The sequence below is a fragment of the Orbicella faveolata genome, unplaced genomic scaffold (genome assembly GCF_042242905.1).
Source record: "Orbicella faveolata isolate gen_17 unplaced genomic scaffold, um_ofav_v1 contig_24, whole genome shotgun sequence".
Classification (NCBI taxonomy): Eukaryota; Metazoa; Cnidaria; class Anthozoa; order Scleractinia; family Merulinidae; genus Orbicella; species Orbicella faveolata.
In genome coordinates, this window is record NW_028301552.1 from 4,794,966 (window position 1) to 4,821,397 (window position 26,432).

General features: G+C 38.0%; 3 protein-coding genes across 3 annotated transcripts; 1 reads left to right on the forward strand and 2 right to left on the reverse strand.

Annotated features, from left to right (window-relative positions):
* Positions 1–1,250: 1,250 nt before the first annotated feature.
* LOC149110048 (uncharacterized) lies at positions 1,251–8,518 on the reverse strand. The gene is made up of 2 exons (XM_089292228.1): positions 8,268–8,518; positions 1,251–3,204 (listed from the first exon to the last, which is right to left on the reverse strand). Exon 2 carries the CDS (start codon positions 3,118–3,120, stop codon positions 2,320–2,322), a length of 801 nt encoding a protein of 266 aa, XP_089148354.1. The 5' UTR covers positions 3,121–3,204; positions 8,268–8,518; the 3' UTR covers positions 1,251–2,319.
* Positions 8,519–13,337: 4,819 nt separating this feature from the next.
* Positions 13,338–20,477, reverse strand: LOC110056346 (zinc finger FYVE domain-containing protein 21-like). Its single transcript, XM_020762811.2, has 7 exons — positions 20,326–20,477; positions 20,113–20,163; positions 19,243–19,411; positions 18,476–18,545; positions 17,949–18,046; positions 17,085–17,218; positions 13,338–16,934 (listed from the first exon to the last, which is right to left on the reverse strand). Exons 1-7 carry the CDS (start codon positions 20,440–20,442, stop codon positions 16,902–16,904), a joined length of 672 nt encoding a protein of 223 aa, XP_020618470.2. The 5' UTR covers positions 20,443–20,477; the 3' UTR covers positions 13,338–16,901.
* Positions 20,478–20,833: 356 nt separating this feature from the next.
* On the forward strand, positions 20,834–25,778 carry LOC110056342 (uncharacterized). Its single transcript, XM_020762806.2, has 2 exons — positions 20,834–21,222; positions 22,504–25,778. The coding sequence occupies exons 1-2, from the start codon at positions 21,120–21,122 to the stop codon at positions 23,913–23,915; spliced, it is 1,515 nt and encodes a 504-aa protein (XP_020618465.2). The 5' UTR covers positions 20,834–21,119; the 3' UTR covers positions 23,916–25,778.
* The last annotated feature ends 654 nt before the right edge of the window (positions 25,779–26,432 follow it).

Consider the following 26,432-nt stretch of genomic DNA (forward strand, 5'->3'; position numbering starts at 1 on the left):
TATTGGCAATTTAGGCTAAGTAGGTTCTTAACTAGGTTTTTTATTTCTAGGAAGGAGATATAGTTCCTGATTACCAGAAAAATGAATAAACTTGGGTTTCACACCTTTTGGTCCTTGAACTGATACACTTATTTAATCACAGCTGTATTTTTATTTCCTATACGTAATGTAAATTTGCAATCTCAATGTCACACTCCTAGGCTAAAATCTTAGTCAAAATTTAACTGTAACGCACATGTAAGAACCTGCTTGATCTTTCTTGGCTAAACAGGTTCTTATATTTTGGGATTTTAAAATGGCAAATTTCCCAGGAGGTTCTTAAGCCACTAGGTCCTTCCATGCAGATTTTTACTGTATATATTCAGCTCCTTGCGAAAAGTTTAGTCTCTACGTGATGCGACTGATACCTTCGCGTCCGCTAAAAGTGATGTTATAAAATTAGAATGCAGCTTCCCTTCGAAACTGTCGAGAAACTTAGCACGATTAATACACCTGTTCCTGTACTATAAAACTAGCCCAAACCTTTCAATTCCTGACAAATCAGTTTTGCTTATGAGCAAGCTAAGAAGAACTACCAATAGCACTACAGTGTTTTTTAGAAATATTTTGATGGCCAACTTTGGTTTTGCAGAACATCAACAAATAGTCTTATAAAGCTCTGCCGAATTTTGTTGTTGGATGATCTTAGAAAGGTCAGTAGAAAACCCAGCACTATTCAGTCCCCACCCCACCAGCACCTGGTTCAGCTGCTATTCATGTCCCAGCCACCTTCCTCCCCTCACCCCCCCCCCCCGGCCCCTTCCCTCTGCTGCCAGCTGCAGAAACAGCTCCACTGCCTACTCCACCAGTAACAGAAATTAGGACAGGGGGGTTGTAATCTGGAGACCGGGTCTGGAGATCTCAGGTTGAAATCCTCCTCCCTGCCCCTAGGTTGATTTGTGTTTGGTGGTACCACTGGGTGCGTGCTTTTCAACCAAGTGACAAATGGTGTGGAAATTACCTTGGAATGTTTTCCAATGATCCGAAAATTAATCAGTTTTTAAAACTCTCCAAAATTCGGAGAGGAAAATGAAATCGAATGGAAATTCCCGGAGAGACATTTTCGAAAACTCAGGTATACCTCGCGAGGCCACCCTCTCTTTTGAGAAGTCAGTCTGGGAAGTGCTATTGCATTCGCTAATGAAAATTTTTCAATGAAGAGCGATTCCAAATTTAACTCCTATACGCTTTATAAATAGCCAGAAGGTCAGTTTCGCAACTAAACTGTAGATTTAATCTTCAAAGATTTTCCGTTCAATTTACTGTATTTGTTCCCTTATTTCAGTGTCTTAAATAAATACGGCAGTGCTAAACACTTCTGGATCTACCCTAGTTAAGCAACCAGTACCACAATACATGTGGTACACGAACGCAGTTATATGTGTGTTGTTGTTAATCCTTTTTTGCATGTTTCATGTGGCGCTCGACTCTTTTCTCGCTCCATAAAAGGAGCGGCGATGCGGTTTGCGCATCTTAAAACGTTTAGCTAAAATTTTGTAAGTTCGTCGTTTTAACGCGTGTTAATCTTCTCCATGGGTAACTATCGTTGTTCCTTTATGATTAATTATTATATAACTCTTTGGTGTTTTTCTATCTTAGCAAATCACTATTTTCAGGTTTGGTTCAAGGTGATTTTGTACATGGCCAAAATAACTCAAAATGCCTTGACTGAGCTCCTTTAAACAAGAGAAACCAGATTTGAGCATTAATTGGCCAATATCTAATATACCTCACATTTGCCGGGCCACAATAGAAGCTCACTAGCTATCTCGAACACAAATCATTTCCTCTTGGTTGTGTTTTTCCAGTCACTATCGGCTATCTCGAAGTAGCTCCCCTCATATCGAACAATTTTTCGTTTCACCAACGCATATATAAGCACAAGCAACACACTTGGCTCAGTAAAAATACATGCTGATAATTAATAGCGCCTTTTGTTCAGAAACTTTCCTAACAGGAGGTGTTACTTAGCAGCACGTTACTACTTTTACCTATGTTGCTGATTATTATGTTTATATGCGTTATGCCGTGAAAACCAGCGTTAAGAGATCGAGGTAGCGGGTTCGACTGTACCACTGAATGATTGGTTTTTTGTTTAACTTATCATGTTTGTAAACTAGGGTTGGTTCAAGTTTTCTAAACTTTACAATGTGCAATTTCCCACAAATAACTTGAAGTTTTGAATTTCTACAGTATGCGAACAAATTGATTTTGGAACAAACCCTTTAACATCAAATTACAGGAACATAACAATACGAAGAAAGTCAATTCAGTCCTAGTCTAAATGTATGCAGTTTTCAATCCGTTTTCGTCGTGCTTGCTTGATTCAATCAAGTCAGTGAACGTTACTGGTAGAACGATTCCAACAATAAACCTGGTGATTACAGAATAAAGAGCATCCTTCAGGGCCTCGTTTTCAGCAGAACGAGGTGAACCGCTCAAGATTACCAATAAACACACAAGTAACAAAGTTATGAAAAGGACAGATCTGCGATGTTCTTTCAAAACTTTCCACAACAATGAACATGTATTCATTGAAGCTTGCTGCGTGTCATCCTCGAGTTGGTCTTGAATGGTATTCCTCGCGTCCCACGCGAACAGGAGAACGACAAACGCTACGCTCACAACAAAGATAACTCTGAGCGCCATTTGGAAAAGGAACTCTTGAGAAGAATAAGTGTACCACCAAATCATTGCGGAGCCAGTGAATCCCAGAGACAACGCTGTTGAAATCTTGAGTTTAGAGCATAACTCGGAAGCTCCATGCGCTGTGGGTTGATCAAAATAAATGATCAAAATCGCTATTAAGTTGCAGCCCTGGAAAAACAGCGCAGAACTTGATAGAACTCTGAAGACATTGCAGGATTCTCTGGGTTGAGTTTCCAATCCTTTCCACGACTCTACAGCATCCGCCACGAGAATGACAACTTGGCAAGCACACTGACAAATTGCTAATGCTCTGAATTTTTGAAGAAACGTGTACTTTGTTTTGTCCTTGAAGCAGCTTCGTAACATTCGCATGTTGAAGATGATTCCTGCCAAATCAAGGGCTTCCATCAACAGTGTATATATCAAACTCATGGTGGAAAACAAAACTCCTGTCGTGGTCGGTGTCGAATGCGTGCTTCTGATCAACTTTTCAGCCAGACTTGAAACATATTAGATCTGAAAACAATATGAAATAGATTCAGTCTACATTTCCTTTGTCATTATTTGCTTAATGAAGTGAGTGTTTCACGGTTCGGCACATGTCTCTGAATGAAAATACTTTTGATCGCATATCACTTTAAAAACCCACTCAGATGTAGTTCAGTAATCACATGCTATAGTTAGTAGCTAGTTAGTCGTCGCAGAATGACGGATGACCAAAACTCTCAAGATTACAGTGGATTTTACTGACGCTGCCGACCCGTACGATTTATTCTACTGTGGATGATTTTACTATTTGCAAGCGAAATTGGTTAACTTGCTTACGATTGGCTCATAAACAATGAAAAACTGAGCCTGTGCCAATACGGATGCACAGGTGAATAAATAATACAGACATGCGCTGGACTATGAAACCCTCCCTTGGAGCTTAATCCTCCGTAGGAAAAAAGATGGCGGCTGGTACATTTACCCACAGTTCTTAGCGCACGAAAACCTTAACAACGCTCATAAAAACGTACAGAAACGTTATAAAATCTTCAAACCTAGGCTAATAAATAGCCTTCGTACAGGGACAAATATTGTAAAAATTTGGCTTTCTTTGTGCCCTTTAGGCTGTGTTAGGTTCGCAGGGCATTGTGGTAAAATGTACAGCCGCCATCTTTTTCCCTACGATGGATTGTGTTGTTGTTGTGTTGTGCGCGTGAAAATGAAATTTTTCTAGCATCAGTAACGACCTGAAAGCAAAAACGTTTCATCAAAGCTATTAGTTTAAAAAACGTTTAAAACGTGCGCCATCTTAAAAACAGTGAGATAAATCCACACACGAGCCGCTGGGAGCTCCGACGCCCGCACTACTAGCAGCTCGTGACATAGCCGCTCGCACGTGACGCTCACAGTCACGCTAGCACGCTTACTTGTTTTGCGTTCTTCCCAACTGATTTTCGAGGAAAAGAGAGACTGCTCGAAGTCTACATTGTATTGTATCATGATATATCACTTTATCACAGGGAAAAGAAGACATTCGTATTTAATTATATATTCTGAGAATATCATGATTTATCACTCTATCACAGGGGAACGAAAACATTCTTACCTAATTATACAATGTATATTCTGATAATATCATGATTTATCACTAAATCACAAGGAGAATCGAAGAAGACATTCTTACCTAATTAAATATCTGATAATATCATGATTTATCCCTATATCACAAGGGTAAGAAGAAATTCAAACTTAATTAAATATTCTGATAATATCATGATAAATTACAAATATGCTTATATGATAAAAACCTAATGCGGAATATCAAAAAATCATTTCCTTATAAAACCAGTGATACATCATGATATTATCAACATCGCATGATATTATCAACATTGGACCGCAAAAATTAGTACAAGAAGAATTTTATCATAAAACGTGCACGTCGATTAAAATATTAGGAATTTATTTTGATTATCATAAGACAACGAGAAGGAATTTAAACTTCAATTCTATTCTCAAGTCTATTAAAAAAACTCTTAATATGTGGAGGTGGCGAGGTCTCACACTACTCGGCAGAATTCAAATCGTTAAAACGTTTGCTATCCCCAATTTTATGTATAAGGCCTCACTAATCTCAGTCTCAGAAGATCTTATTAAAGATGTGAACAAACTGCTCTATGGTTTTATCTGGAAAGGGAATGACAAGATAAAACGCACTGCTCTTATTTATGATATAGAGAACGGTGGCCTAAAAATGCTCGATATCCAATCAATGATTTTGTCACAGAGAGTTATTGAATTGAAACGATTTATTGAAGACTACAATAGCCCTTGGAAGAACGTCCTTGAAGCGTTCTTAGGTGACATTGGCGGAAAATCTATTTTATGCTGCAATTTTGACACCCGTAAACTTCCTATTTATCTACCGGACTTCTACAAAGAGTGTCTCGATGCGTGGTCTTATGTTAGTACAACAAACGTTGTTTCTTATGACAATGTTGTTAACCAAACAATATGGAACAATAAGTTTATCCTTATTGAGAACAAGTCGTGTTATATAAAACACCTGGCTGTCCATGGAATTGTTAAAATAGGAGATTTGATATCTAACAATGGTAGATTTCTCGAAAGTGGAAAATTATTACAAGCTCGACTATCTCCTGTCCACCTTTTTAAATTAATGGGCGTCGTTAATGCTATTCCTAATGAATGGAAGCTTATAATCAAACAAAGTCAGCAACATATTTGTCCCCCCTCGAATGACACGTTTCAAATTAACATAAAAAACGCTACGGTAAATGTTTTGAATGTTACTTCGAAAATGCTTTACAATGAATTTAAACGCAAAAAGCAAACGGCGCCTTCTGCTCAAAAGAAAATAAAACTAAAGTATCCAAATCTTTCTCTGGAATGGAAAGAAATTTACTCTCTTCCGTTTACGGTCACACATGATACAAAAACTAGGGAATTTCAGTACAAGCTGTTAAATAACATTGTTTTTACAAATGAAAAATTATTCAGACTTAAAATGATTGACTCTCCACTTTGCGCCTTTTATCAAACAGAAGTCGAGTCCCCTGAGCACTTATTCTTTCATTGCAATGTAACAAAATCTTTCTGGCAGTTGCTTTGTTCCTGGATTTCTGAAAAAAAGGTAATCTCGACATCCTTAACGCTAGAAAATGTTATCTTTAGAGTATTCAATGTCGCAGAGGACTTTCATATTCTAAACCATATTATTTTATTAGCTAAATATTATATTTATAACTGTAAATTAAATATCATACATCCTTCTCTAAAGGTCTTCATAACCAAGGTTAAAGTAACTTGCCAGATTGAACAGAAAATTGCAGCTAACAGCAATAAATTGGTAAAACATTATAAAAAATGGAACAAATTTCTACCTTGCTTCAGTTAATTTAGTTTATGTTTTGTGTTGATGTATGTAGAGATCTATTTATATTTACATTGTAATAGGCTTCTTTACCTCCCCTTTTCTTCTTTTTTTTTTTTGTGTGTGTATCCCTTTTTAATGTAAAATTGTAAAACTAGCATTACAGTATCTCTTTGCTTGTCCATTGCACAACTTACAAATAAAAACAATAAAATACAAAAAAAAACATCGCCTACAGGAAAAATATAAGATTTTTCATGATATATCACAAGTGATAATTGGTCTTGATATAGTGATAATATCCGATGCTGCACCTCTGTCGGTTATTCACTCTCCAGTAACCACATCTCCTCTCAGAGGGCTTTTGTTCACCTAAAAGCACACCATTTTTTCAAACTTTTCTCATGGCTAAGATTGAATTCCAAACCATGGCAAAGTATACATTGTTAGAAAGCTTAAAGTTCAAAATTATGAAAACAATATTTTTGTACCCTAGAACTGTATTGTAACCTGATACCGGCTGATTAAATCTGCCACTTGCTGGGGAATGCCATGTCTTACTTGAGATAACTCGTAGAAGAACTGATCAAAATGAATAATTTTTACATTTTTAAAAGAAGACAAATAGCTTGCTGTTTTAAGCATAGAGATTTTTGAAGAGATAAAACCACATGAAATGGTGACCAGTCAAATCTGATACAGAAAATCCAGCAAACGTTTCAATGCATAACTTCGACAAAATGCGCGCAGTGGATGGAAAAGTTCTCAGCTTAAAACACAAAACTTACTAAGAACAACAAATCCTGAAAATTTGAGCTCAATTGGACAAATCCTTCTCAAAATATCTTTTCTCAAAGGCAAAAATAACTCGTTTTGAGAAAACGAGCTTTGAACTTACAGTAGCAGCCGAAATGTTTCTCAAAATAAAACTTCAATACCTTAAGATTCAAATTCCGGATTGATTGATTGACTGATTGATTGATTGATTGATTGATTGATTGATTGATTGATTGATTGATTGATTGATTGATTGATTGATTGATTTTTATCTCTTGCATCTTTCGCTTTAGTTAAAGATAATATATTTATTTTTTATATGGAAAATTATAGCCATGCTTCGAAACACTAAAACTGCTCCTACTTAACTGTAAAAATTACTTACCGGTAACTGTAAAAAGTTCTTACCCCGTGTTTAAGTAAAGGTATTATGTTATGCTAATTTTGTTGGCCTTATGGAACTCTGTTTAATAATAAAGTACTTGTCATAATGTACGGTGAAGAAAAACAAAGGATCCTATTGGTCGATTAAAAACACGCCACTGTGGTCTCATGTGATCTCGTTTGAGCGATGAGCGCTTCTCAGGGCCCGTTTCTCGAAAGCCCCGGAAACTTTTCGGGCCCGTACAGCCATTTTTAGTTCATCTGTATCTAACAACGGAGAAGTGTATACGCCTGAAACTTCTTGTATGAAGGGAACCTCTGTTCATATTAAAAAACATGTGAATAAAACAGCTCTGTAATGGTAGGGTTCTTTTATACCTCAACAATTTTCCACAAAATAAACACATCACAACGCTTCTCATTGCCTACGTGTCGATACTACTGATGCCCGTAATTTAACGGTCGAAAACTGCTTCAGATTGGCAGCTGGGGCACAACTAACCAGTATTGGTCTGTATTTGTTGATAGGTAAAATATACAACAGTAAATTAGCACGGACTGAAGAAGTTTACCTGCTAAAGTTAGGTCTGAGAAAGGTCAAACAATAAACCAGTCTTAAACCATGGCACCGTAACCGGCACCGTAGCATGAAAAACACAAACATCGCACACGTACACCGTAGGGTTTGAGATCACCCTAAGTTGGGATTTTATTCACTGTATCACCACATTAGAAAAGCAGTCAACAGCGGAAAGCTCCATGTCCCCCTCTATAGTGGCTCAAAGTCTTCAGTAGTAAGTAAATAGGACCAGCACGCGAGCTTTAGATTGTATATCCGACAAAATCTCTGTGGACGCTTCAAAAGCGAGAAAGAGGTCACACTGAATTGTGAGTCAAATGAGCATTTGATATGACTCATAACTGGACCACCTCATGTATTTAAGGCTGTATGATCATGGAAATAACACAACCGTGCCGGGCAGGATAAAGATTTCAAAAGGCCTCTGTAAGCTTAATAACACCTCAACTGACTTACCTGACTGCCAGTGGCTGCCGAATTTAACACTGTGGTGCTGCCGCAAGCCGATATTCAGAGACAGGTATCTTGTGTATCGCACTCGTACCGGCTAATGTAAAATGCCGGCAGATGAATTTATCTCGAAACCACCGGCGAATTAACTATAATGCATTCAGACAGCGCCTTATTGACCTTGATGTCATCCAAGATTCATACCGCAAATGACTACATGATACATCTAAACTAGCGACGTCGACAAAACCGGGATCGGACCGGATCACGGATCGGATCACGAAAAAAATTCAAAATTCAAAATTCAAGATTCAGAATTCAAACTTTTGTTGAGCAAATTATACTAGAGTGACTACTGTGAGCAGAACGTTTTATTTATCTCAGGTGTGATATTCTTTTATTCTTTTATAATATCAAGCCAACTGGGAGCTGATCACAGATGAATTTTTTTCAGGCTGTTGGGTTTTGATTGCGATGATCAATCATGTCTTCATATCTTTCTCCGCAGTTCAGATAAATGATATTTCGTATATTCACTTGCATCAAAGGAAAACTGTCATAAAACGAGTCAGCATAGTAATAATAGGAGGAATGTGTGAATCGAAACACAAAAACTAAAAACACTAAAAAAAGTTAAACACCTGATGATTTCAAACAATTCCCGTTTTTGGGACAAGTCTATACTTTTACAAGATGTGAGTTTGGAATACGATATTTCGCACTGGAATAAAACGAAACCAACCATTTGTATTTCAAGGAAATATAGCTGTTTTACAAAAAAATTATAGGAATAACATCGATAGTGTTGAACGATAACGCAACCCGAGAATAAAGAACATTTTAGGAGTTACGTCACGATTTTTAGAGTCATTTTTAGGGTGGTAAAGAGTTGCCTTTAAATAGAATAAAACCTTAAAATGATCGTATTCTAGGATAGAAAACACTTAAGAGGCAAGAACAAATCAAAACGGAATGAGGATCGTTAAGGATGGCAAAGATTAATGAGGACTGCAAATGACGAACTTGAAAAACTAGGCTAGTGTTTTCAAGATGCGCAAATCGTGACGTAGCTCCTTTAAAGCAAGTCATGTCCTTAAGCTTTCGTACGTAAGTTTTCTCAGTAACTGTAACCCTAACTGTAACGCTCACATCTGACACACAAATGTAGCCGAGAATAAGTTAAGACATAAGTTAACACCACCCGTTATGGGACTAAGTCCGTGGCCTACACTGCTTCAAAAGCTTGGAATTCACTTCCAGTTACACTACGTTGTATGAAGACACTTCAAGATTTTAAGATTGCGGTTAGATCTATTGTAAATTTACATATGTAAACTAGTCTTAGTTATTATATATTTATATCTTGTAATTTTTTACGTGTTAATTTCAATTTTCTTTCGTTTAAAGTTATTTTTCTCGGTAAATTAGCATAATCTTGCTAGAGGCCTAATCAGCCTCATCAACCCGAGTTGAAATAAAGTTATCTATCTATCTATACTAACAACAATTTCAAAAACGAGAATGGGAAGTTCACGCAAGCTTCGAGCCAACTAACGTTCAAATAAAACTACATCTGCCTGTTCATTATTATTTAAATTCGTCGTAAATTAGGCGCTTATGTGGCTTTTTAAATGACCTCTTGTCATTCTCTGTAATTAACATGTCATTGCATCAAATTCGGGATTCTTATTTTCATTTAACATATTTTAGTTTTCCGCTTTTATTTTTTATTTATTATTATCTTATAAACGATTTGATTTTTTTTTTTTTTTTTTTTTGGATGTTTTTTTCTTGAAAACTTTTTTTTTTTCTCTGATCCGATCCGTGATCCGATCCGTAATCCGATCCGTGATCCGGTCCGTGATCCAGTCCGTGATCCGGTCCGTGATCCGGTCCGTAATCCGGTCCGTGATCCGATCCGTGATCCCGTCCGGTCCGGTCTAATCCTGGTTTTGTCGACGCCGTCTAAGCTAGTAGTGATCAGAGATTATGAGAGTGCGTTCGACGCCCTCACTTTAATATATATACCTTAAATAAATGATTTCACTCGCTGAATTTCAACCTTTATCTATTGCTAAAATTTTTCAGCAGCAACCGAGGTTTTAAAGTCATATATGCATAGTGTCAAAGGAGGTCAGGATTTGTTGATACGTTGCGTGACGCCGCCAGTTTCTGTAGCCTAGTTTCATAGAATATTAAATTACGTACATTATTCTAAGCTGGAAGCACAAATTTAAGGTGTCTCCATAGGGTAATCATTTATGGCGTTGCGCGCGCAAGTGTTATGTTTTGAATGCTGTTTTTGCTTTCGCTTTCACACCTAGTCCTCTCAAACTTATTTAATTGACATATAATAAGCAATGATTAAATAGTATTTTGCTATCATCTCTGTTAACATCTTGGGATTTAGTCTTGAATTTTAAATGCCTAAACAAGTGTATTTTTTACTGTTTTTATGGGTTTATTTGTGATTTTCATGGATTTCTTTCGGTGAAATCTTCCAAAATTTTTACATCACATCGCTTCTAACGGGATACGAATTTTAAACACGAAAAAAGTAGGGTTTGTTAAGGCAGTTTTTTCGATATTTTCAAATTTATGTCTTTTACCGCTGCAAAAAATCTGGTCTTATAGAATAAAATATTTGCCAAATTTAACGGAATTTCACCGAAGGAAACGCGAGAAAATTCACTATCAGTTTTGCATTTTGGGCTCATGTTGACGTAATAAAATATCGAAAAACACTGACGTTTCCTTTGAGCGCGCGCAGATTACTTCCTCAGCGCTCGTGCGATCGTGAAAGTATAGGGAGCTACCTTAAGCTAGCATTTGCCATCGCGTGCTCGTTTATCGTAAACAAACTCCGTGCGACTAATTCGAATATTTCCCCTGATGAATAAAACAGACTTTTGGATCTTGCCTTCAGAGCACTTTTCCACCGATTCCAAACAATAAAATTTCGACCGGATAAAGACTGAGCTATCTGTCGCGACTGGAAGTAATCAACAAATGCAATCAAAATTTAGGTGTTCCCACGGTTAACATCCCAAAGCCAAGTCGTGTTAATAAACAAGGACAATTCCCTCAGATTTCGATAAATGCTACCGTCGAAGCGTTTAAATTCACCAAAATCTAACGGTGAGAGCACATAATAGCGAAGCGTACGGCGACTGAATGGAAAGAAGTCAAAGAAAGATCCAGCGCAAAGACGAGCTCACATGGCCTGCTCATCGATGCTCACATACCGGTACTCACATGTTCGCCCGGACATGTCTTATCACATATCTTAGCATTAAACGGCACCAGTTTACTGGCCGTGACATGCTCCTGCAAAAATCAAGCAGGGCGGCTGAATTTGCTAAGACAACTGCAACCTCGATCGATTTCGCCTGTATTACGCAGGAAGCCCAACATGTTGACACCAACACAAAATTAGGCTGCGTTCTCCCTACGCTCCAACGCAACATTTACATTCACTGCCAGTTCCTAATTTTACTGCGACAAGCCCTGTTAAGGCTTTTGGGGTTACGGGATATTAGGTTACAATGAACGGGATACGGGATATTTGGGAACAGTAAAAGGGATATCCCGAGATATCGAACGTCTGACACATTCACTGGCGAGAAAGCAGCTGCTCTGTGGAAGAAATACAGTCGAACATCCGGTTGGGACCACCTCTCCTCAGAGACCAGTTTTCCAAAATACCAAAAGTTTCCTGGTCAAATCACTATATTTGGAACCTCTTGTAAGCAGCCACCTCTCGTAAGCGACGGCGACCACTTTTTTTAATTTTTAGCCAAAATTTTGAAATTTTCTTTTGATCTTGGATGATAAGGTGTTGTAACATTATCGTATTCCGGATAGTACAAGAGACGGAAATTTGTCCGATGGGAAGTACGGTATTTTTCTCGAAACTGACTCGTATGAAAAAAACATTTAAAATATCGGGCAGTTACAATATGCTAATGAGGCAAAATTTTGACCCAATATGGTCTAAGCTCTCGTAAGCGGCCACCCTCCCTGAAGTGACCACCCAAAGTGTCAAGCCTGGGTTCGACTATAGTCCTATTATGATTTTTATCCTACAAACCGCGTCTATGCCAGCTCTCCCGGATACAGACTGAATCTACCGGTCTCCCATACTGGTCACCAATCTCCCGGACAATGCGAATGAAAGCGCATAAAATGCATTCAGACATATTTTTGCATTTTGGGAAGAAAATTTTGGATCTTTGAAGCATTTTTGCGGTTTATTATGCGGAGCACTACTTTGAACAACTTTTTTACTTTCAAAAAAGGTAAAATTCGCAATCTTCCGGACTTTGACTTGTTAGGTTGGCATCGTTTGAAACGTAACGTATTAACATAACATATAACAGCCTCCTACCTACGCAGACGTTTGGGTTCGTCACGCAATCTTCCTCCCCTACGTGGGCGAGGAAGATTGCGTGACGACTGTCAGCGTTTGCACATCTCCCAAAAATATCGTTTTTCTTTGGAAGGTGTCCAATGCAAAAACTCTCAATCGGAAATGTTTTCAGCAAAACCAACAGTTGATAATCCAGTTGGGTTAAGCCAATCTATATCGTATAATTGTGACTTAAATTATGTGATCTGCAAAAAGTAATATACCAACAAGAGAAAGGTGAATTTACAAACGTGAGTTTATACAATATTAAACCGGCTTGCTTTGTTGACGATATCCAGTCAGATTATGTTCAATGGAACACAGGCCAGGTCAGCAAACGGATGAAAACAGTTCACGTATAAACTCAATGCAAATCTGTTTTGATCGAGTTCAAAAGTTGGCTTTTTCCACGTGGCTTGATTACTGAAATGTCAATCACAAAATCGGCTTAAATGTCAATCAGAATTCAATCATTGTATCAATGAAACACAGATCTTGAAAAATGCGTTGCTTTTCACAGACGAATTCAGTTGACCATTGACGATGGGCCAAGCCCGAAACGTTTGGCATTTGTCAACGAATTTTTGGCACACCACATTATCAATTTAATTCGATCCTTATTTACTTTGTTAACGACTACAACGACATTACCAACAAGCAGTTCACTGTTTTAAACTTTTCATAAAACGTCTTTATTCAACATTTACACTGAAACGATTTCTAGTCAATCAGTAACTAAGTACAATACTTGGATCTTATTTTGGGGCGGATCGAGGATTTTTCAGGGAGGGGTGGAGGTGGCTGGTACTTTAGGGCCGCAGAATTAATTGTACATGCCCACTAAGTTTGAGAACTGGAACCCAATTGAAACCTATCACACTAGAAATAGTAGCAATGCCACAAAGTACAAATTACAATGAGGTACCTGCGTTTGGCTTTATTTCTGTCGTGATATTCACAATCTTATTCTTTCTTTTTTTCGTTTTTTTGCTTCTCCGAGGGAGGGGTGGCTAGCCACCCAATCCACTTCTCATCCCTCCCCTTAATCCGTCTCTGAAACTACACGATTCAACACCAGTTTCTTGGTGTCGACCTTAATAAGCTAATACATGGGATTCTTAAACCATGAATTTCGCTTTATACTTCCAGTAATCATCAGTATCTGAAATAGTATGTCTTCCTTTTGATCTCAGTTACTGGCAAATTTAATGCTGACTGTTTGCCACACAAATGAGACCATACTGTAAAATATGTTAAGAATATAAAATATATTTATAGTTTAGCCTGCACCAATTTGCGAAGAGTTAAGTGTCATTGTCAGGGAAAATTTAACTTCATCTTTTCACGGCATAAAAGGTATCCGTAAAAATAAACCATGACATTTGCCGAGGTAGGCGTTCGCTTTTCTTCGAGATATCACCACATCATCATTTTGGCCTCTCAATCGTTTGGAAATACTGTAGCCGAACTTTCCGGCAGCTTAAGGCAAGGCTTAAAGATACTTCTCACGACTTATTAATTTATTACAATTTCAGAACCTTTTATATGTTAGCGATAATATTTGTCCCTTAGTTAGTGTACTGAGATATATTAGACGTTTTTCGTTTGGACAACGGTTTTCACGAAGTGCCAAATATCGCCGCCGAGTCGTTAATGAGCGTGGTCTCACAAAATCGAATGAAAATCTTCTGTCCGAAATATTTCCCGCCACATTTTTAGCGATGAATGTCACATTGGAAGGTTGGAATCACAATCGCAGAGAGTCGAAAGAAAGTGATATTCGTCGCTAAAACTCTGGCGCGAAATCTTTCTTGTTTACTGAAGATTTTCATTGGACGTTGCGAGACCAATTACGGTACTCCGACTTGCTTGACCTTGCTCGTAGATACCAATTTTAACTAACCTGGATATTGATAACGGTGCAAGTCTATCGAAAAAAAAAGTCTTACTCTGGAATTAAACTGCCGCACTTTTGTGAAACAACAAACTGCAAATGGCTAAAATTTGGGTCACGCTCATTAACGATTCGGCGGCGATATTTGGCACCTCGTGAAAACCGTAGTATTTAAGTCAAAAACGTCTAATATATCTCAGACAACTAATAACAAATATTACCGCTAAAATATAAGAGTTTCTGAAATTGTAATAAACATATAAGTCGTAACAAGTATCTTTTAGCCTAGCCTAAAGTCGCCGGAAAGTTCGGCTACAATGTATTTCTTTTACGCTTGAGAGGCCAAAATCATATGTGGCGGTATCTCGAAGAAAAGCGAACGCCTAACTTGGCAAATGTCATGGCTATTAATCTTTTCGGATAGCTTTTATACCGTGAAAAGATGAAGGTAAACGGCCTACCTCAATGTTTGGATTTTCCTTGGTTTTCTCTGACAATGACAGACAATGACAGTCAAGGATCGTCTCCTGTACGGGTACCCAAATAAAAGTGAAGGGATGCCAACTGAAAATGAAGTTCATTGACTTAAGAGATAATTCATTGTCACTTCGTAATTCTTAAAAACACCTCCATGCTATTTTGTGGCTTATGCATTGTGTCCAAACAGAAAAAGCCAGATAGACCTATGCAACATTACATGCCTATATCCATCACGACCCCACAAGCTTGTAGCTTTAAAACTCATCGTGTTGAAAAAAAGGCTTCCTACAGGCTAACTAGAGTAAAACCGATTGCTTTTCCTTATTTTGTAGGATGCAGCTAACTCTTACCCTCGGGCAGATACTGGATTTTAGAGAAGGGGATTCGAGATATGAACTATCGAAGGAGGTCCCCTGTAGGGGTTCCTGGGGTTCCTTCAGAAAATTTTTACAATTGAGGCCCTCAGAAATGGGGTTTCCGGCATTCTAAGGCCAAGTCAGCACGTTATAATGTCTCTTTTTTTTTTTTCAATTTAGGGGGTTTGACCAACCCGAACCCCCCTAGATCTGCCCCAGCTACCTTTGTCATTATCTTGGCAAATCCAAGCTATTGGTATACAGTATGAAGTTGTGATTTAATTATATATTACTTTCTTCCTTACTAAAATATGTGACACCTTCAAACCTGAATTTCTACTTTAAATTGCTACGTTATGTAAATTAGCTACATATTAAAAGCTCTCCTCAAGTTTTCTACCAATATTTCTTGCAGGAAGATCCTACCCAGAACTGCGGGCCACATCTATACACTTTTTTTAATTATCCAGTCAAGAAGCCAAGGCCTTCTACACATCCATAAAAAAAACTGGGAATTGAAAACACGAGAGAACTTTTGAAAACAGAAGTCACTGATAAGTGTCTTATATACATTTGTATTCCTCAAGTGCTCTCATATTTCCGAATTGTTTTACGACAGTATAATACATAATATCAGGTTTAGCTTCTTCACATGCTTTATGATATACAGTGTATTGTACTGTCAAAGTATGCAAACCAATTAAACAGTGGAGCACTTTTTCCATGTTCACATGTACATAGCCTCATCTAAACACAAGGAGGGTTTAGAGAATTTGAGACAATTATGCAAACCAGAGATGCGGTTGAGGACTCCCAATCCCCCAAGTGTTTAGATGAGGTTATGTAAACACGGATAAAGTAGTCTATTGCTTTTATAAAATATTTCTCAAAAATATGTGCAAATCTAAAACATCACAAAATTGTGTTCACATAATCTCATCTAAACAAACCTATCGACCAATGAGAGTGTGTGAAGTATCGCCTGTATTTTCGCATAAAACATATCTAGCTCTTGTATGTTTTATACTCCAATAAAACATGGTCCTTATACCAAACCAAAGTATGCAATCAGACTATATTATTAAAGGGAAATGTGCTCCCAACATTATAAGAAATTCTCCCTACCGATCTGTCAGCTTACAATTTCTTCTTGTTCTATGATTGGATGGAATGATTTGGTTTGACCCAGCTACACTAGAGCAGTCAATCTAGCACAACTTTGTTGTCATACCAAAGTGAACACTTTTTAGAAAACGTTGTTGAAAACTGCACCAAAGGCATATCTATGTAGTGAATCTTACATTTCTAATGCTACCTACAGGTAACTACCAGTACTTTGGAAGGACTTATAACATCTAAAAACAGACTGAATTGTTCTGTAATTTTGATTCTGTCTAGCACTTCACTTGATCTAGCAGGTAAATCAGTTTTTAATCCCAGCTCATCACTTGTGGATCATATAAATTTATTTTTGACCCTGCAGATCTACCGGTACATGATGTCTAGTTTCCCACCTCAAACAGCATCTTTATAGCCTGGAACAAGAAACAAACACAGACTGAGTCACTCCAAAAACTGCAAACTACCTACACATGTAACACTTTCACGCTGTTAATTCAAATGATCTGTTCTGAATTTTCTCACCACCTGCCTGCACAAGAAGAATTCAGACATTGATCACTTACTTTCTGCATAGCAGCTAGCCAGGTGAGTGATTGTTTTCTGTGTTCTTCGGGCGAAGGTACCACAGTGAGTTTAACCTCCAGCATCTCATCGTGTTCTTTGTACTTTAAGATGACGCCACTAACAGAGGAGTTCTCTAAAGAAAACAAATATTACCGCTAAGCTAATTATTTACTGTAATTAGCCAATAAGAGGCCATGTCTACTGTCCTGATATCCTGTGATATCAAGTCACTGACCTGATATGGCCATGATATCATGGTCACTTGTATGGTAAATTGTACCTTTTTCGATACGTTTCAGTAACATAGCAGGCTCATTTAGTCTCACCATGGGTATTTTGGTGAGACTACATCTCACCAAAATAAGAAACATGACTCAACTAAGCTCACCTAATGTGCCGTTCAGGAGTGTTCCAAAAGGTACAATAAGGCATAACAATTCAAATTCATTTTTTACAGCATTGAATAACACCATCATTTCAAGGCTGTGGTCTAAGAAAAACAACAAGGAGCCCAAAGTTTCCCAACCATAAAATCCTATGTGCCCAGCACTTAAGCTTATGTGAAAAAAGCAAGGTTTTTCCAGTCACACAAAGGTAAAAGTTAGTTGCCTGTGGCACCCACATACTTTTAGAGCACAGCCCTGATTAATGCTACATGTACATAGAAATTCATCCCTCCAAATCTAACAAGAAAAGTGACGCTGAAATCCTACCTCGAACTGTCAACACACTACTCAAACAGGAAATGGGCTGCCTGAAGCTAAACCTTTCCAGCTTTATACAGAAGAAGATACATTTTGTAGTGTACATGACATAACTGTATATATTAAATGAAACAATTTAGCCATAGAGTCTTTGTGTACCTTCATTTGCCACAAGCTGCGCTGATACAATTTTCATTAACATCACTGGCTCATGGACTGCTGATTTATCATGGTCAGAACACTCAAACAGAAGTTCTCTAATCAAAATAGAAAACAAAGTCAACTTATTTAGAAGATATAATACTAATGCCCATTTTTGAATTTTTTTCTCTTAATGTTACCAATGATCAATACATATTTACTAGAACACAATACCCATAAGGCGTTATACATAATTATTATGTATAACGTAAATTTGTTAATTATATGAACTTCATCTGATGAGTACAAACTAGATTAGGCTCCACAATATATAAGCTACCTGCCAACTCTCATTGCCCGTGGAATTTGAGTGTCATGCCTACAGGTCAAAAACGTCAATCTCACACCTAAGTTGTAGACTAATCTCCCATGCTAGCTAATCAGAGTTGCAATACTGATACTGATAACTATATATACAGATGTAGTAATTAATAATTTGTTTGAAATGTCCCATTATGAAGGCTCATTTTGTTTCATTCCCTTACCTCTGAGAATGATGTTCAAGTTTGCAAAGGAATCTCAAAGGCTCTGACTCATCCACAATAAAATAAGCACCTGTTTAAAACATGACAAAGTCAACAAGGCAATTCATTTTCTTTTTCTTAATTTTATTTTCATGAGCATCTATCAGCCAAGCCAATGAATAAGAATGTAGATGATTTATAATGAGGAAAATTTAGGACAATATTCTTACATGTGATGTACATTGTATACACTGGACTACGATTTTTCAGACCCAAAGTCCCCCCCAAAATGTAACATTTCTTCTTCTGGTAAATGCTAATTTAGAGGGAAATAAACTCAAAACAAGGCAAGGTAGTTCTTTATCTCATTAGCAAATCACTGTTAGTAATCACTGAAGTACTATGCATGTTTTTGGTGGTTACCGTTCAAAGAAACAAAAGGCTTCTTTTGTTTTGGCTTTAAGAAAAGCATTGCAAAGAAAGCCACTAATATGAAATTTGAAGTTTGCGTACATGTACCTTATTTCTCAGAAACAAAATGCCCACCAGAAAAAAAATAATTGGGGCAATGTTTTTCATGCATACTAAATGAAAGTCCATATGCCAAAATTCAGCTCACTTTGTGCACTTTTAAAAATGACCCAAAAACCTAGGGGACGCTGTTGCCTGCAGCCTTTCAATATTATTATGAGAGCCCCTGAAAACAGTTAACCCACCCAAAGACCACCCATAAGCCTGGTGCTGATTGTTATTTGAGTCCTGTCATACAATGAGTCATAATTACTAACCAGTCATCAATGTCTTCAGATGTCTCTCAAAAAACTCTTCTTCACGTTTGGCTGTGTGAGAACATTCTTCGCACACTCTGACAGGGTCGACAAAACTGAGCCTCGGTAACATAACTTTATGATCACAGCATGTGCCGCAAAATATCTTGCCACATCGTCGGCAGTGGTGCTGCAATACAATTTAAGATTTGAGAAAACAAACTTGAGAAATTCCACCAGCTCGCTAAATACAAAACATTTTCTTGTGCCATCAAATGTTCACATTTTTCACTCTTTAACATTAATACAAAAATATCATATCACAAAATATTACACAGTACAATATAAGCAGCGTGGCCCAGTGGTTTAGAGCGCTGGAGTTGTAATGCAGATGTCCCAGGTTCAAGGCCTTCACCCTGCCGCTAACAGGATTTGTTTCTCGGTAGTCCAGAGTTCAACTCCTCAGTCACGCTTTGTAAATAGCCAACTGGTCTGCCTCCTGTCAGCCGGGACTCTCAGGGTTATTGGAAATCCCAAGCCGGGGGGGGGGGGGGGAGGGTCTAAATTACACCAATATTTTTAATTAGGAAAGTATGAACCAAAACTGGAAGTACCATAGGGTTGGGGGGAGTTAAAAAAAAAATACCTAATGAAGATTTTCTAGAACAACACAAGTGATATAGGATTACTTAGTACCTTTTGCAGTTTGGCCTGTATCAACAACTGTTATACGTAGTTTCTACTACCACACAATATCAAGCATTCAAGAAATATCAACAAAGTGTGGACAACCTGATATAAGCTCACTAAAGCTAATTATAAGCTTATTTTTGACTTTTCATGAAGCACATTCGATTGCAAAATTTAACTGATTAACATCAAACGTTTTACCCTTCGATGAGTGAAGTCGAATTTCCGATTGCACTTTACACAGTTTGGAAACTACAAAAGAAGATACAAAAACAATTGTTTGCCACATGATATTGAATGCAGCCAGTGATTCCAGTGCATGCCTGCTTGCGTACATCAATGTTGATCATAACACTGTACGTTAAAAAGAAAAGACCACAAAACTGCGACGGACAAATGAGGAAAAACTTATACCTGTTTATCATCAGTCCAGTGAGGCTCCTCCAAAAGAAAAGGACAACGTTCATCTTCAGAAACAGCGATCATTCGCAGGCCACTTTTACCTTTAACGAGCTGCTTTCCAGACGACATCTTCGCTAAATCGGAAATGAAATCAAAATAATCACGGGCTCAAAGGATGTCAGCAGTAACACTTGTGACCCACAGTCAACCCACATGTCTCATAGCATAACCAGAGGTACGCAGGACTCCTACAAAAGCCGTGTTGGCTAAAAGTGATAGGTAAAAACTGCTAAGGCGAAAAAAGTCGTCTTGAGACTTCCATGTGGTTCTTCAGGATGATACAAAAAGATTAACACTCCCACTACCTTTCGAGAGAAGCATGATATTTTAGCCCTTTTTTACCAGGAAATGAGAAAATAATAATATTCTTGCTTTTCACTTCATCAGCAAACAATTCTTCTTGTTGCTATAGTTATATTATTATTTTTGTTTCCATTGTCGTTTATTCTGCGACCTTTTTTGTTTTTTTTTTTTTTTGCATAAGTCGACGGATCGAGCGCACCCGCGGGGGTCCCGCCGAACGCGGGTGGTGTAAAAGAGGACTAAGACCAAATCAATTTTTCATTGCTCTGTTGTTGTGTTGCAAGGCGGTGTGTGTTTGTTAAGTAAGAATTGAGTTGTACGCACATTTTGTGCCTTAGCTTTGACGCTACAAGTCAGTGGCATTTCACCAGACTACAAACGAGTTAATGTTGTTCATCTGGACCGTGTGAAGTGAATCTACGACAGACGAGAGAATACCGAAGATGCAAAGCTTTATGATTTTTCATGTCGTATTTTTACACGCCTCTTTGATTTTCCATGCTACTGATAGTTTGCCGGCAATAATGCATGACGAGCAAGCTCAGGGTGAGTATTACACTGTTCTACAACGTTTCGTCCTAAACTTAATTCCTTCTTTTCTTATTTGTACATCTAAGCTCATATTTCCCTTTTGATTCCTTCAATAAGTTCTTCCTTATTGATTATGCATGCAGTGCGCATAATTCTAAGAGTACTTGTACTTGTCGCCGTATTTCGGCAATCTTTCCGCTGTTCTGTATCTTTGCCATGTAGTCATTTGAATTACTGGCAAATACAAAACGAGAAAAGGGGTGTCTTCTAATTTGAATTTTCGAAATGGGGAAGGGATTTTATAGTGCTGACCACGGCTTGTGTTTGCAACACGCGAGCATGCTGCGCGTGTCATTCCTCTTGGGTCCTCACAATGCAAAGTAGCTTACACTTATTAGCGTACATGTAGGACAATGAGAAGACAGTAATTAGAAAGTTGTAGGGAAAGAGTTTGACAAAACAATGATGATTATGCACCATTGCAACAAAGCCAGAATCTTAGTTACCATGGTTAAATTTTGCAGCAACATAGTTGCATCTTCGTGAATGTCACTGGTTCCTATTATTTCAAATTGCCTCTTCCTTTAAAATTGGTTCTTGGACAACTTTTGGTAATAAAGTCTGCTTGATAAGAGTAAATTACAGATGCCAGCCCAACCTGGAGATTGTGCTGTTTGCCTTCTCCCCTCCATGGTAATAATGGATGGTTGAACTTTATCCGTTGACCATTTGTCCAATGTTGTCCATTTTGTAGTAACTGGAAATCCAACCTGCATTACATGGCAAAAATTCCCACTGATCAAATTATGGCAGAAGATTTAATTCTGTTCACACTTATAGGTGTTTTTTTCACAATGATAGGTATTGATTTATCTTAAGAGAATAGCCCAAAGAAAATATGCACACTGACTGGGTAAAAATTGTGTTTAGACTATAACTCAATACGAACACAGAACTAACACGAGCTGTTGATGTAATGATGGCATGAGCAAAGAGAATTATTTTACTTTTTGATGATCAAAGTAAACAAGTTAATGATTCTTTTTTCAATGCTATATTTTCTAAAAGAAGTACTATAGATGTTCTGAACTTTCTGTTGAGTGATAAAAGCACTCATGAAAATTTGAGAGAACTCACAAAAGTTGTGGAAACACTTGCCTGTCCGCTCATGTTCCCACAACATTTCCTGTTCTCACATCTTCCACTCATGTATCTATTTGTCAATAGAAACATGGAACATGTTTTCTCTTTCTTGAGTAATAACTTATTATTTCTTATTCTTTATTTTCTATTTAGCACTGTGGACCTGGATTGGAGGAAATGATCACAAAAACCAACACACCACACAAGATGGCTCGCAAGTCTACCCAGGTTCCCGGAATGGAGCAGCAAGCTGGTGTGATTCAAATGCAACAGTCTGGATGTTTGGTGGGAAAGGATTTGGTGCAAAAAAATTATCAGCAGCACAGCTGCCCACGTTGGATGAGCTCTGGTCATTTGATATTACAAAAAGGCTCTGGAAATTTTATCCTAATGACAACAAAACTAACAACAATCAGAAACCACCTGCATGCTTTGGTTGTGTTGCGTGCAGCTACAAAAACAAGGCTGTAGTGTTTGGACCCTCAAGCACATTCATTTTTGATATGGAAAGAAAGATCTGGAGTGCTCTACACAACAACACAGCCTCCCCAAAGCCGAGAAGTCAACCTGCCCACTGGTGTGATATGAAGAAAGGGGTGATGTGGATGTTTGGTGGTACAACATCAGACAAGAAGCTTGATGACTTCTGGAAGTTTTCATTCGACAAACTACAGTGGATAGAAATCAAACCAAAGAATAACAAAAGTGTGAGTCCCGGTAAATGTTCCAAAGCGACAACATGGGTGCATCCTTCCGGTGTTTTGTACATGTTCGGGGGATCATCCTCTAAACTAGCTACTTCCTACTTCTGGAGTTATTCACCAGGAACTCTTCAGTGGACAAAGCTAGGTGGAACTACAGGTGTTACAAAGTGTGCTGGAAAGTATGGTGAGATGGGAATTGCTTCCAAGAAAAACTATCCAGGTTGCAGGGAAGGTGCTGCTTCCTGGGTAGATCAGCATGGCAATCTCTGGATGTTTGGTGGCTCAGGGTTTGACAACTTTTCCACCAGTGCCTTTGCAATACCAGGTCTCCTGTCTGACTTCTGGATGTACAATGGTTCAAGCCACCAGTGGGCATGGATAGGAGGTTTAAGTAGGGGAGAAGGTCAACCATTCTTTAGCGAGAAAGGTAAGGCTGATCCACGAAATATTCCTGGGCCAAGAGAGAGTGCTGTGTCTTTCTTCTATGAAAACCAACTGTGGCTGTTTGGAGGGGCTGGGCATGATGTAAGAGGATTTGATGGCATTTTAAATGACTTGTGGATGTATGGTGTAGTGAAAAATAATATGTCGGCTGCACCGTCACTGCAGGGTCCCACAGAGATTCCAGGAGACACAATCAGCATTTCCTTTGGTTTCAGAGTCCTGATTGCCATAGTTGTCCTGGTGTTGGGTTTGGTGGTATCACTATCAGCATGCTACAGTAAAGAATGCAGGATTTGTAGATTTAAACGTCACCTTCGTCCAGTGGTGAAATACAAACCCGTGAAAGTTGAGATGATGCAGGTGCCGCAGCCAGAGGTCAGCTCTCCCTTGAATGAGCAGCCAAGTAGAAACCTGTAATGGCACACCGTCATGGACATTGTGAGACTGGTCAACAGTTACATCTTAGACTTGCTCAACACAAAACGCTTTGCATTGACAGTATTCAAGAACAGACCTGATGTACAGGTACATGAAGACTCAATTTTCAGCTGTTCCAGCAAATGGCTGGCTTGATTTTCGGTTGTAATTCTAGCAGGCTGATGACTTTGTTTAATAACTTATTAGTCATATTTGGTAAGATGTTGTACATTATTAAGAAGGTGTGTGCAAGTAACCAAATGTAGTGTGCAATGTTCACAAATAAGATCATTACCCATAGTTTATTTCTTTGGATGGTACAATGCCCTCATCATAAGTGAACTAGATGCTAGATTGAGATTCCTGGGTTTGTGCCTTGTTTTAATTGTGTGGGTAAGATAGCTTGACTCAAACAGTACTGTTAATTGTGCTAAGGAGTATAAAATGGATTAGCAAAGGTCAGCCAGGGGAAATGCTGCAAGGTAACCTGAAATAGGATTCCATCAGTGCTTAGCAATGTTCTCTTAGTCACTTCATGCTATCTTACAGACAACTTGTAGGTTCTAGCTTCAAAAGCAGCCAAACCATGAATTAGATGATATGATGTGATTTCTCAGTATTTCAATGACCAGGTTCAGTTGTCCACATGTCTTATGAAAACAAATAAAAGTACTTTTTAATTAAAAGGTTACCAAATTTTGTCAAGAGTTTTGGGGGAAAGCTCCTGAAAACCTTGTTTAGAGAACAACCTATTTAGGACCTACTGAGTGTATGCACTTAAAAATAATTATTATAACAAAAGCTGTTTGAGTGTCAATGAGTTTTCAAGAGATTGTGCAGTGTACATAGAATACTAAGATAAACTCATGCATATAGTAGATTAAATGAAAACAGTGTCAACAGTGCATGGGGCTACCAAATGAATAAAGCTCTGACATTTTTATTTACAACAGTAGTACAGTGCTTGTTGCAGATTTTGTTCCCTTTTTCACCTTTTTCTGTCAACATATTTTATGCTGCCCACCACAATGAATGTCTGGAGCAAGCTATTAGATACATGTATACTGACACATATGGCTTAAGATTTCGTTTTATCTGACAACAGAGTCAGAAAGAATCTGTGTAAATATTTACATCATACTTACATTTAAGAGTTTCCAGTAGGGTAGAATTCACAGACAGTATTTATTATGATCTCAAAAAGTGTTTGTATTTAGAAAGGTACATATCCTTTGGAAGGAATCGGAGTACACACTTTTTTTCATGTTTTTTTGTAGGGTAGAGCTTATTACATCTGATTCATAGACAGTACCTATATCTTAAAAAGTGTTTGTACTCTATTTAATGGAAATGTACATTCTTTGGAAGGAGTCAGACTACACATTCATTAATTTTGTCATAAAATTATAATCACTTGCAATAGGTTTAACTTGTACAAAAATATTGCTTTGTGTATGCAACATGTACTTAATTTATACATGAACATGTACATTGTAGTCAAACCTTCAGTGATGGATACTTCCATTGATGGACACTTTATGTGTGGACACTTAATTCCCAAAAATGGACTCTTCGTGGTGGTCTCTGCCACCATTTAACCTCCCATGAGTGGACATGGTTTCAATGGTATCTCCTTACTGCAGGCTTGACTGCACTTAAGTTACTTGACTTGCAACTTCCTGAGTTGAAGTTGAAAAAGGTTGCTTTTTTGCAAACTTGGTGTAGAGTTGCAGCACACTGCTTTTGCTTCTGTCACTGACTCTCATATTTTTTTAACTTAAGTTTAACTAAAATAAATACTAAAAGCAAGAATGTATATGTATTGAAAATAGTATAGAGAATAAAACACTAGGCAGAGTTGAATTGTGTTTTTGCAATCCTGTATGTCTAGTGACTACCTTGACTAGTGAGTCAATATCCTTATGATCCACTCATTCTGTTCCATGTCAAACAGGGAGGGTCAGTCAAAAGTCACTCTATAATTATACATGTAAGCTTTTTAAAGTTGTGCCACCCCCCAAAAGGTTAAGGTTTTTTTTCCTTATAAAACCATATTAACCACAATGTATTTTGGTACTTAGTTATGTCGCCAGCCCAAAATCCCAAGCAAGTGTGCGCACGGTTATTTGTAATTATTTTGCAAACTGTCTAAACTAATTCTTAACATTTACAATGGGTAATTTAGTATCCAACTTTCCAAGCAACTTGGACAGTTCCATGTGCAATCATAAATTATCTCCCAATTAGTTGGGGGATGGTTTATTGAATTAAAAATGTGGACTTCCTATATGGCGTCAACCAATTTTGGCCGTCCTCTGATTTTTTTTCTTTTTTTTTTTTTTCACCCAGTCATTTCCAAATTGGACAGCATGGTAAAGTCTGCATGCAAGCCAAGTGGCCACCAGGCCAGAGCTTATCCTGGTTTCCTTAGCATGAAGCGACTAGGAGTATTTCTACTCCCCACTGGATGGGATGCTAGTCCATCGCAGGGTTACCGGTAGCCCCCCCAGCATTAAA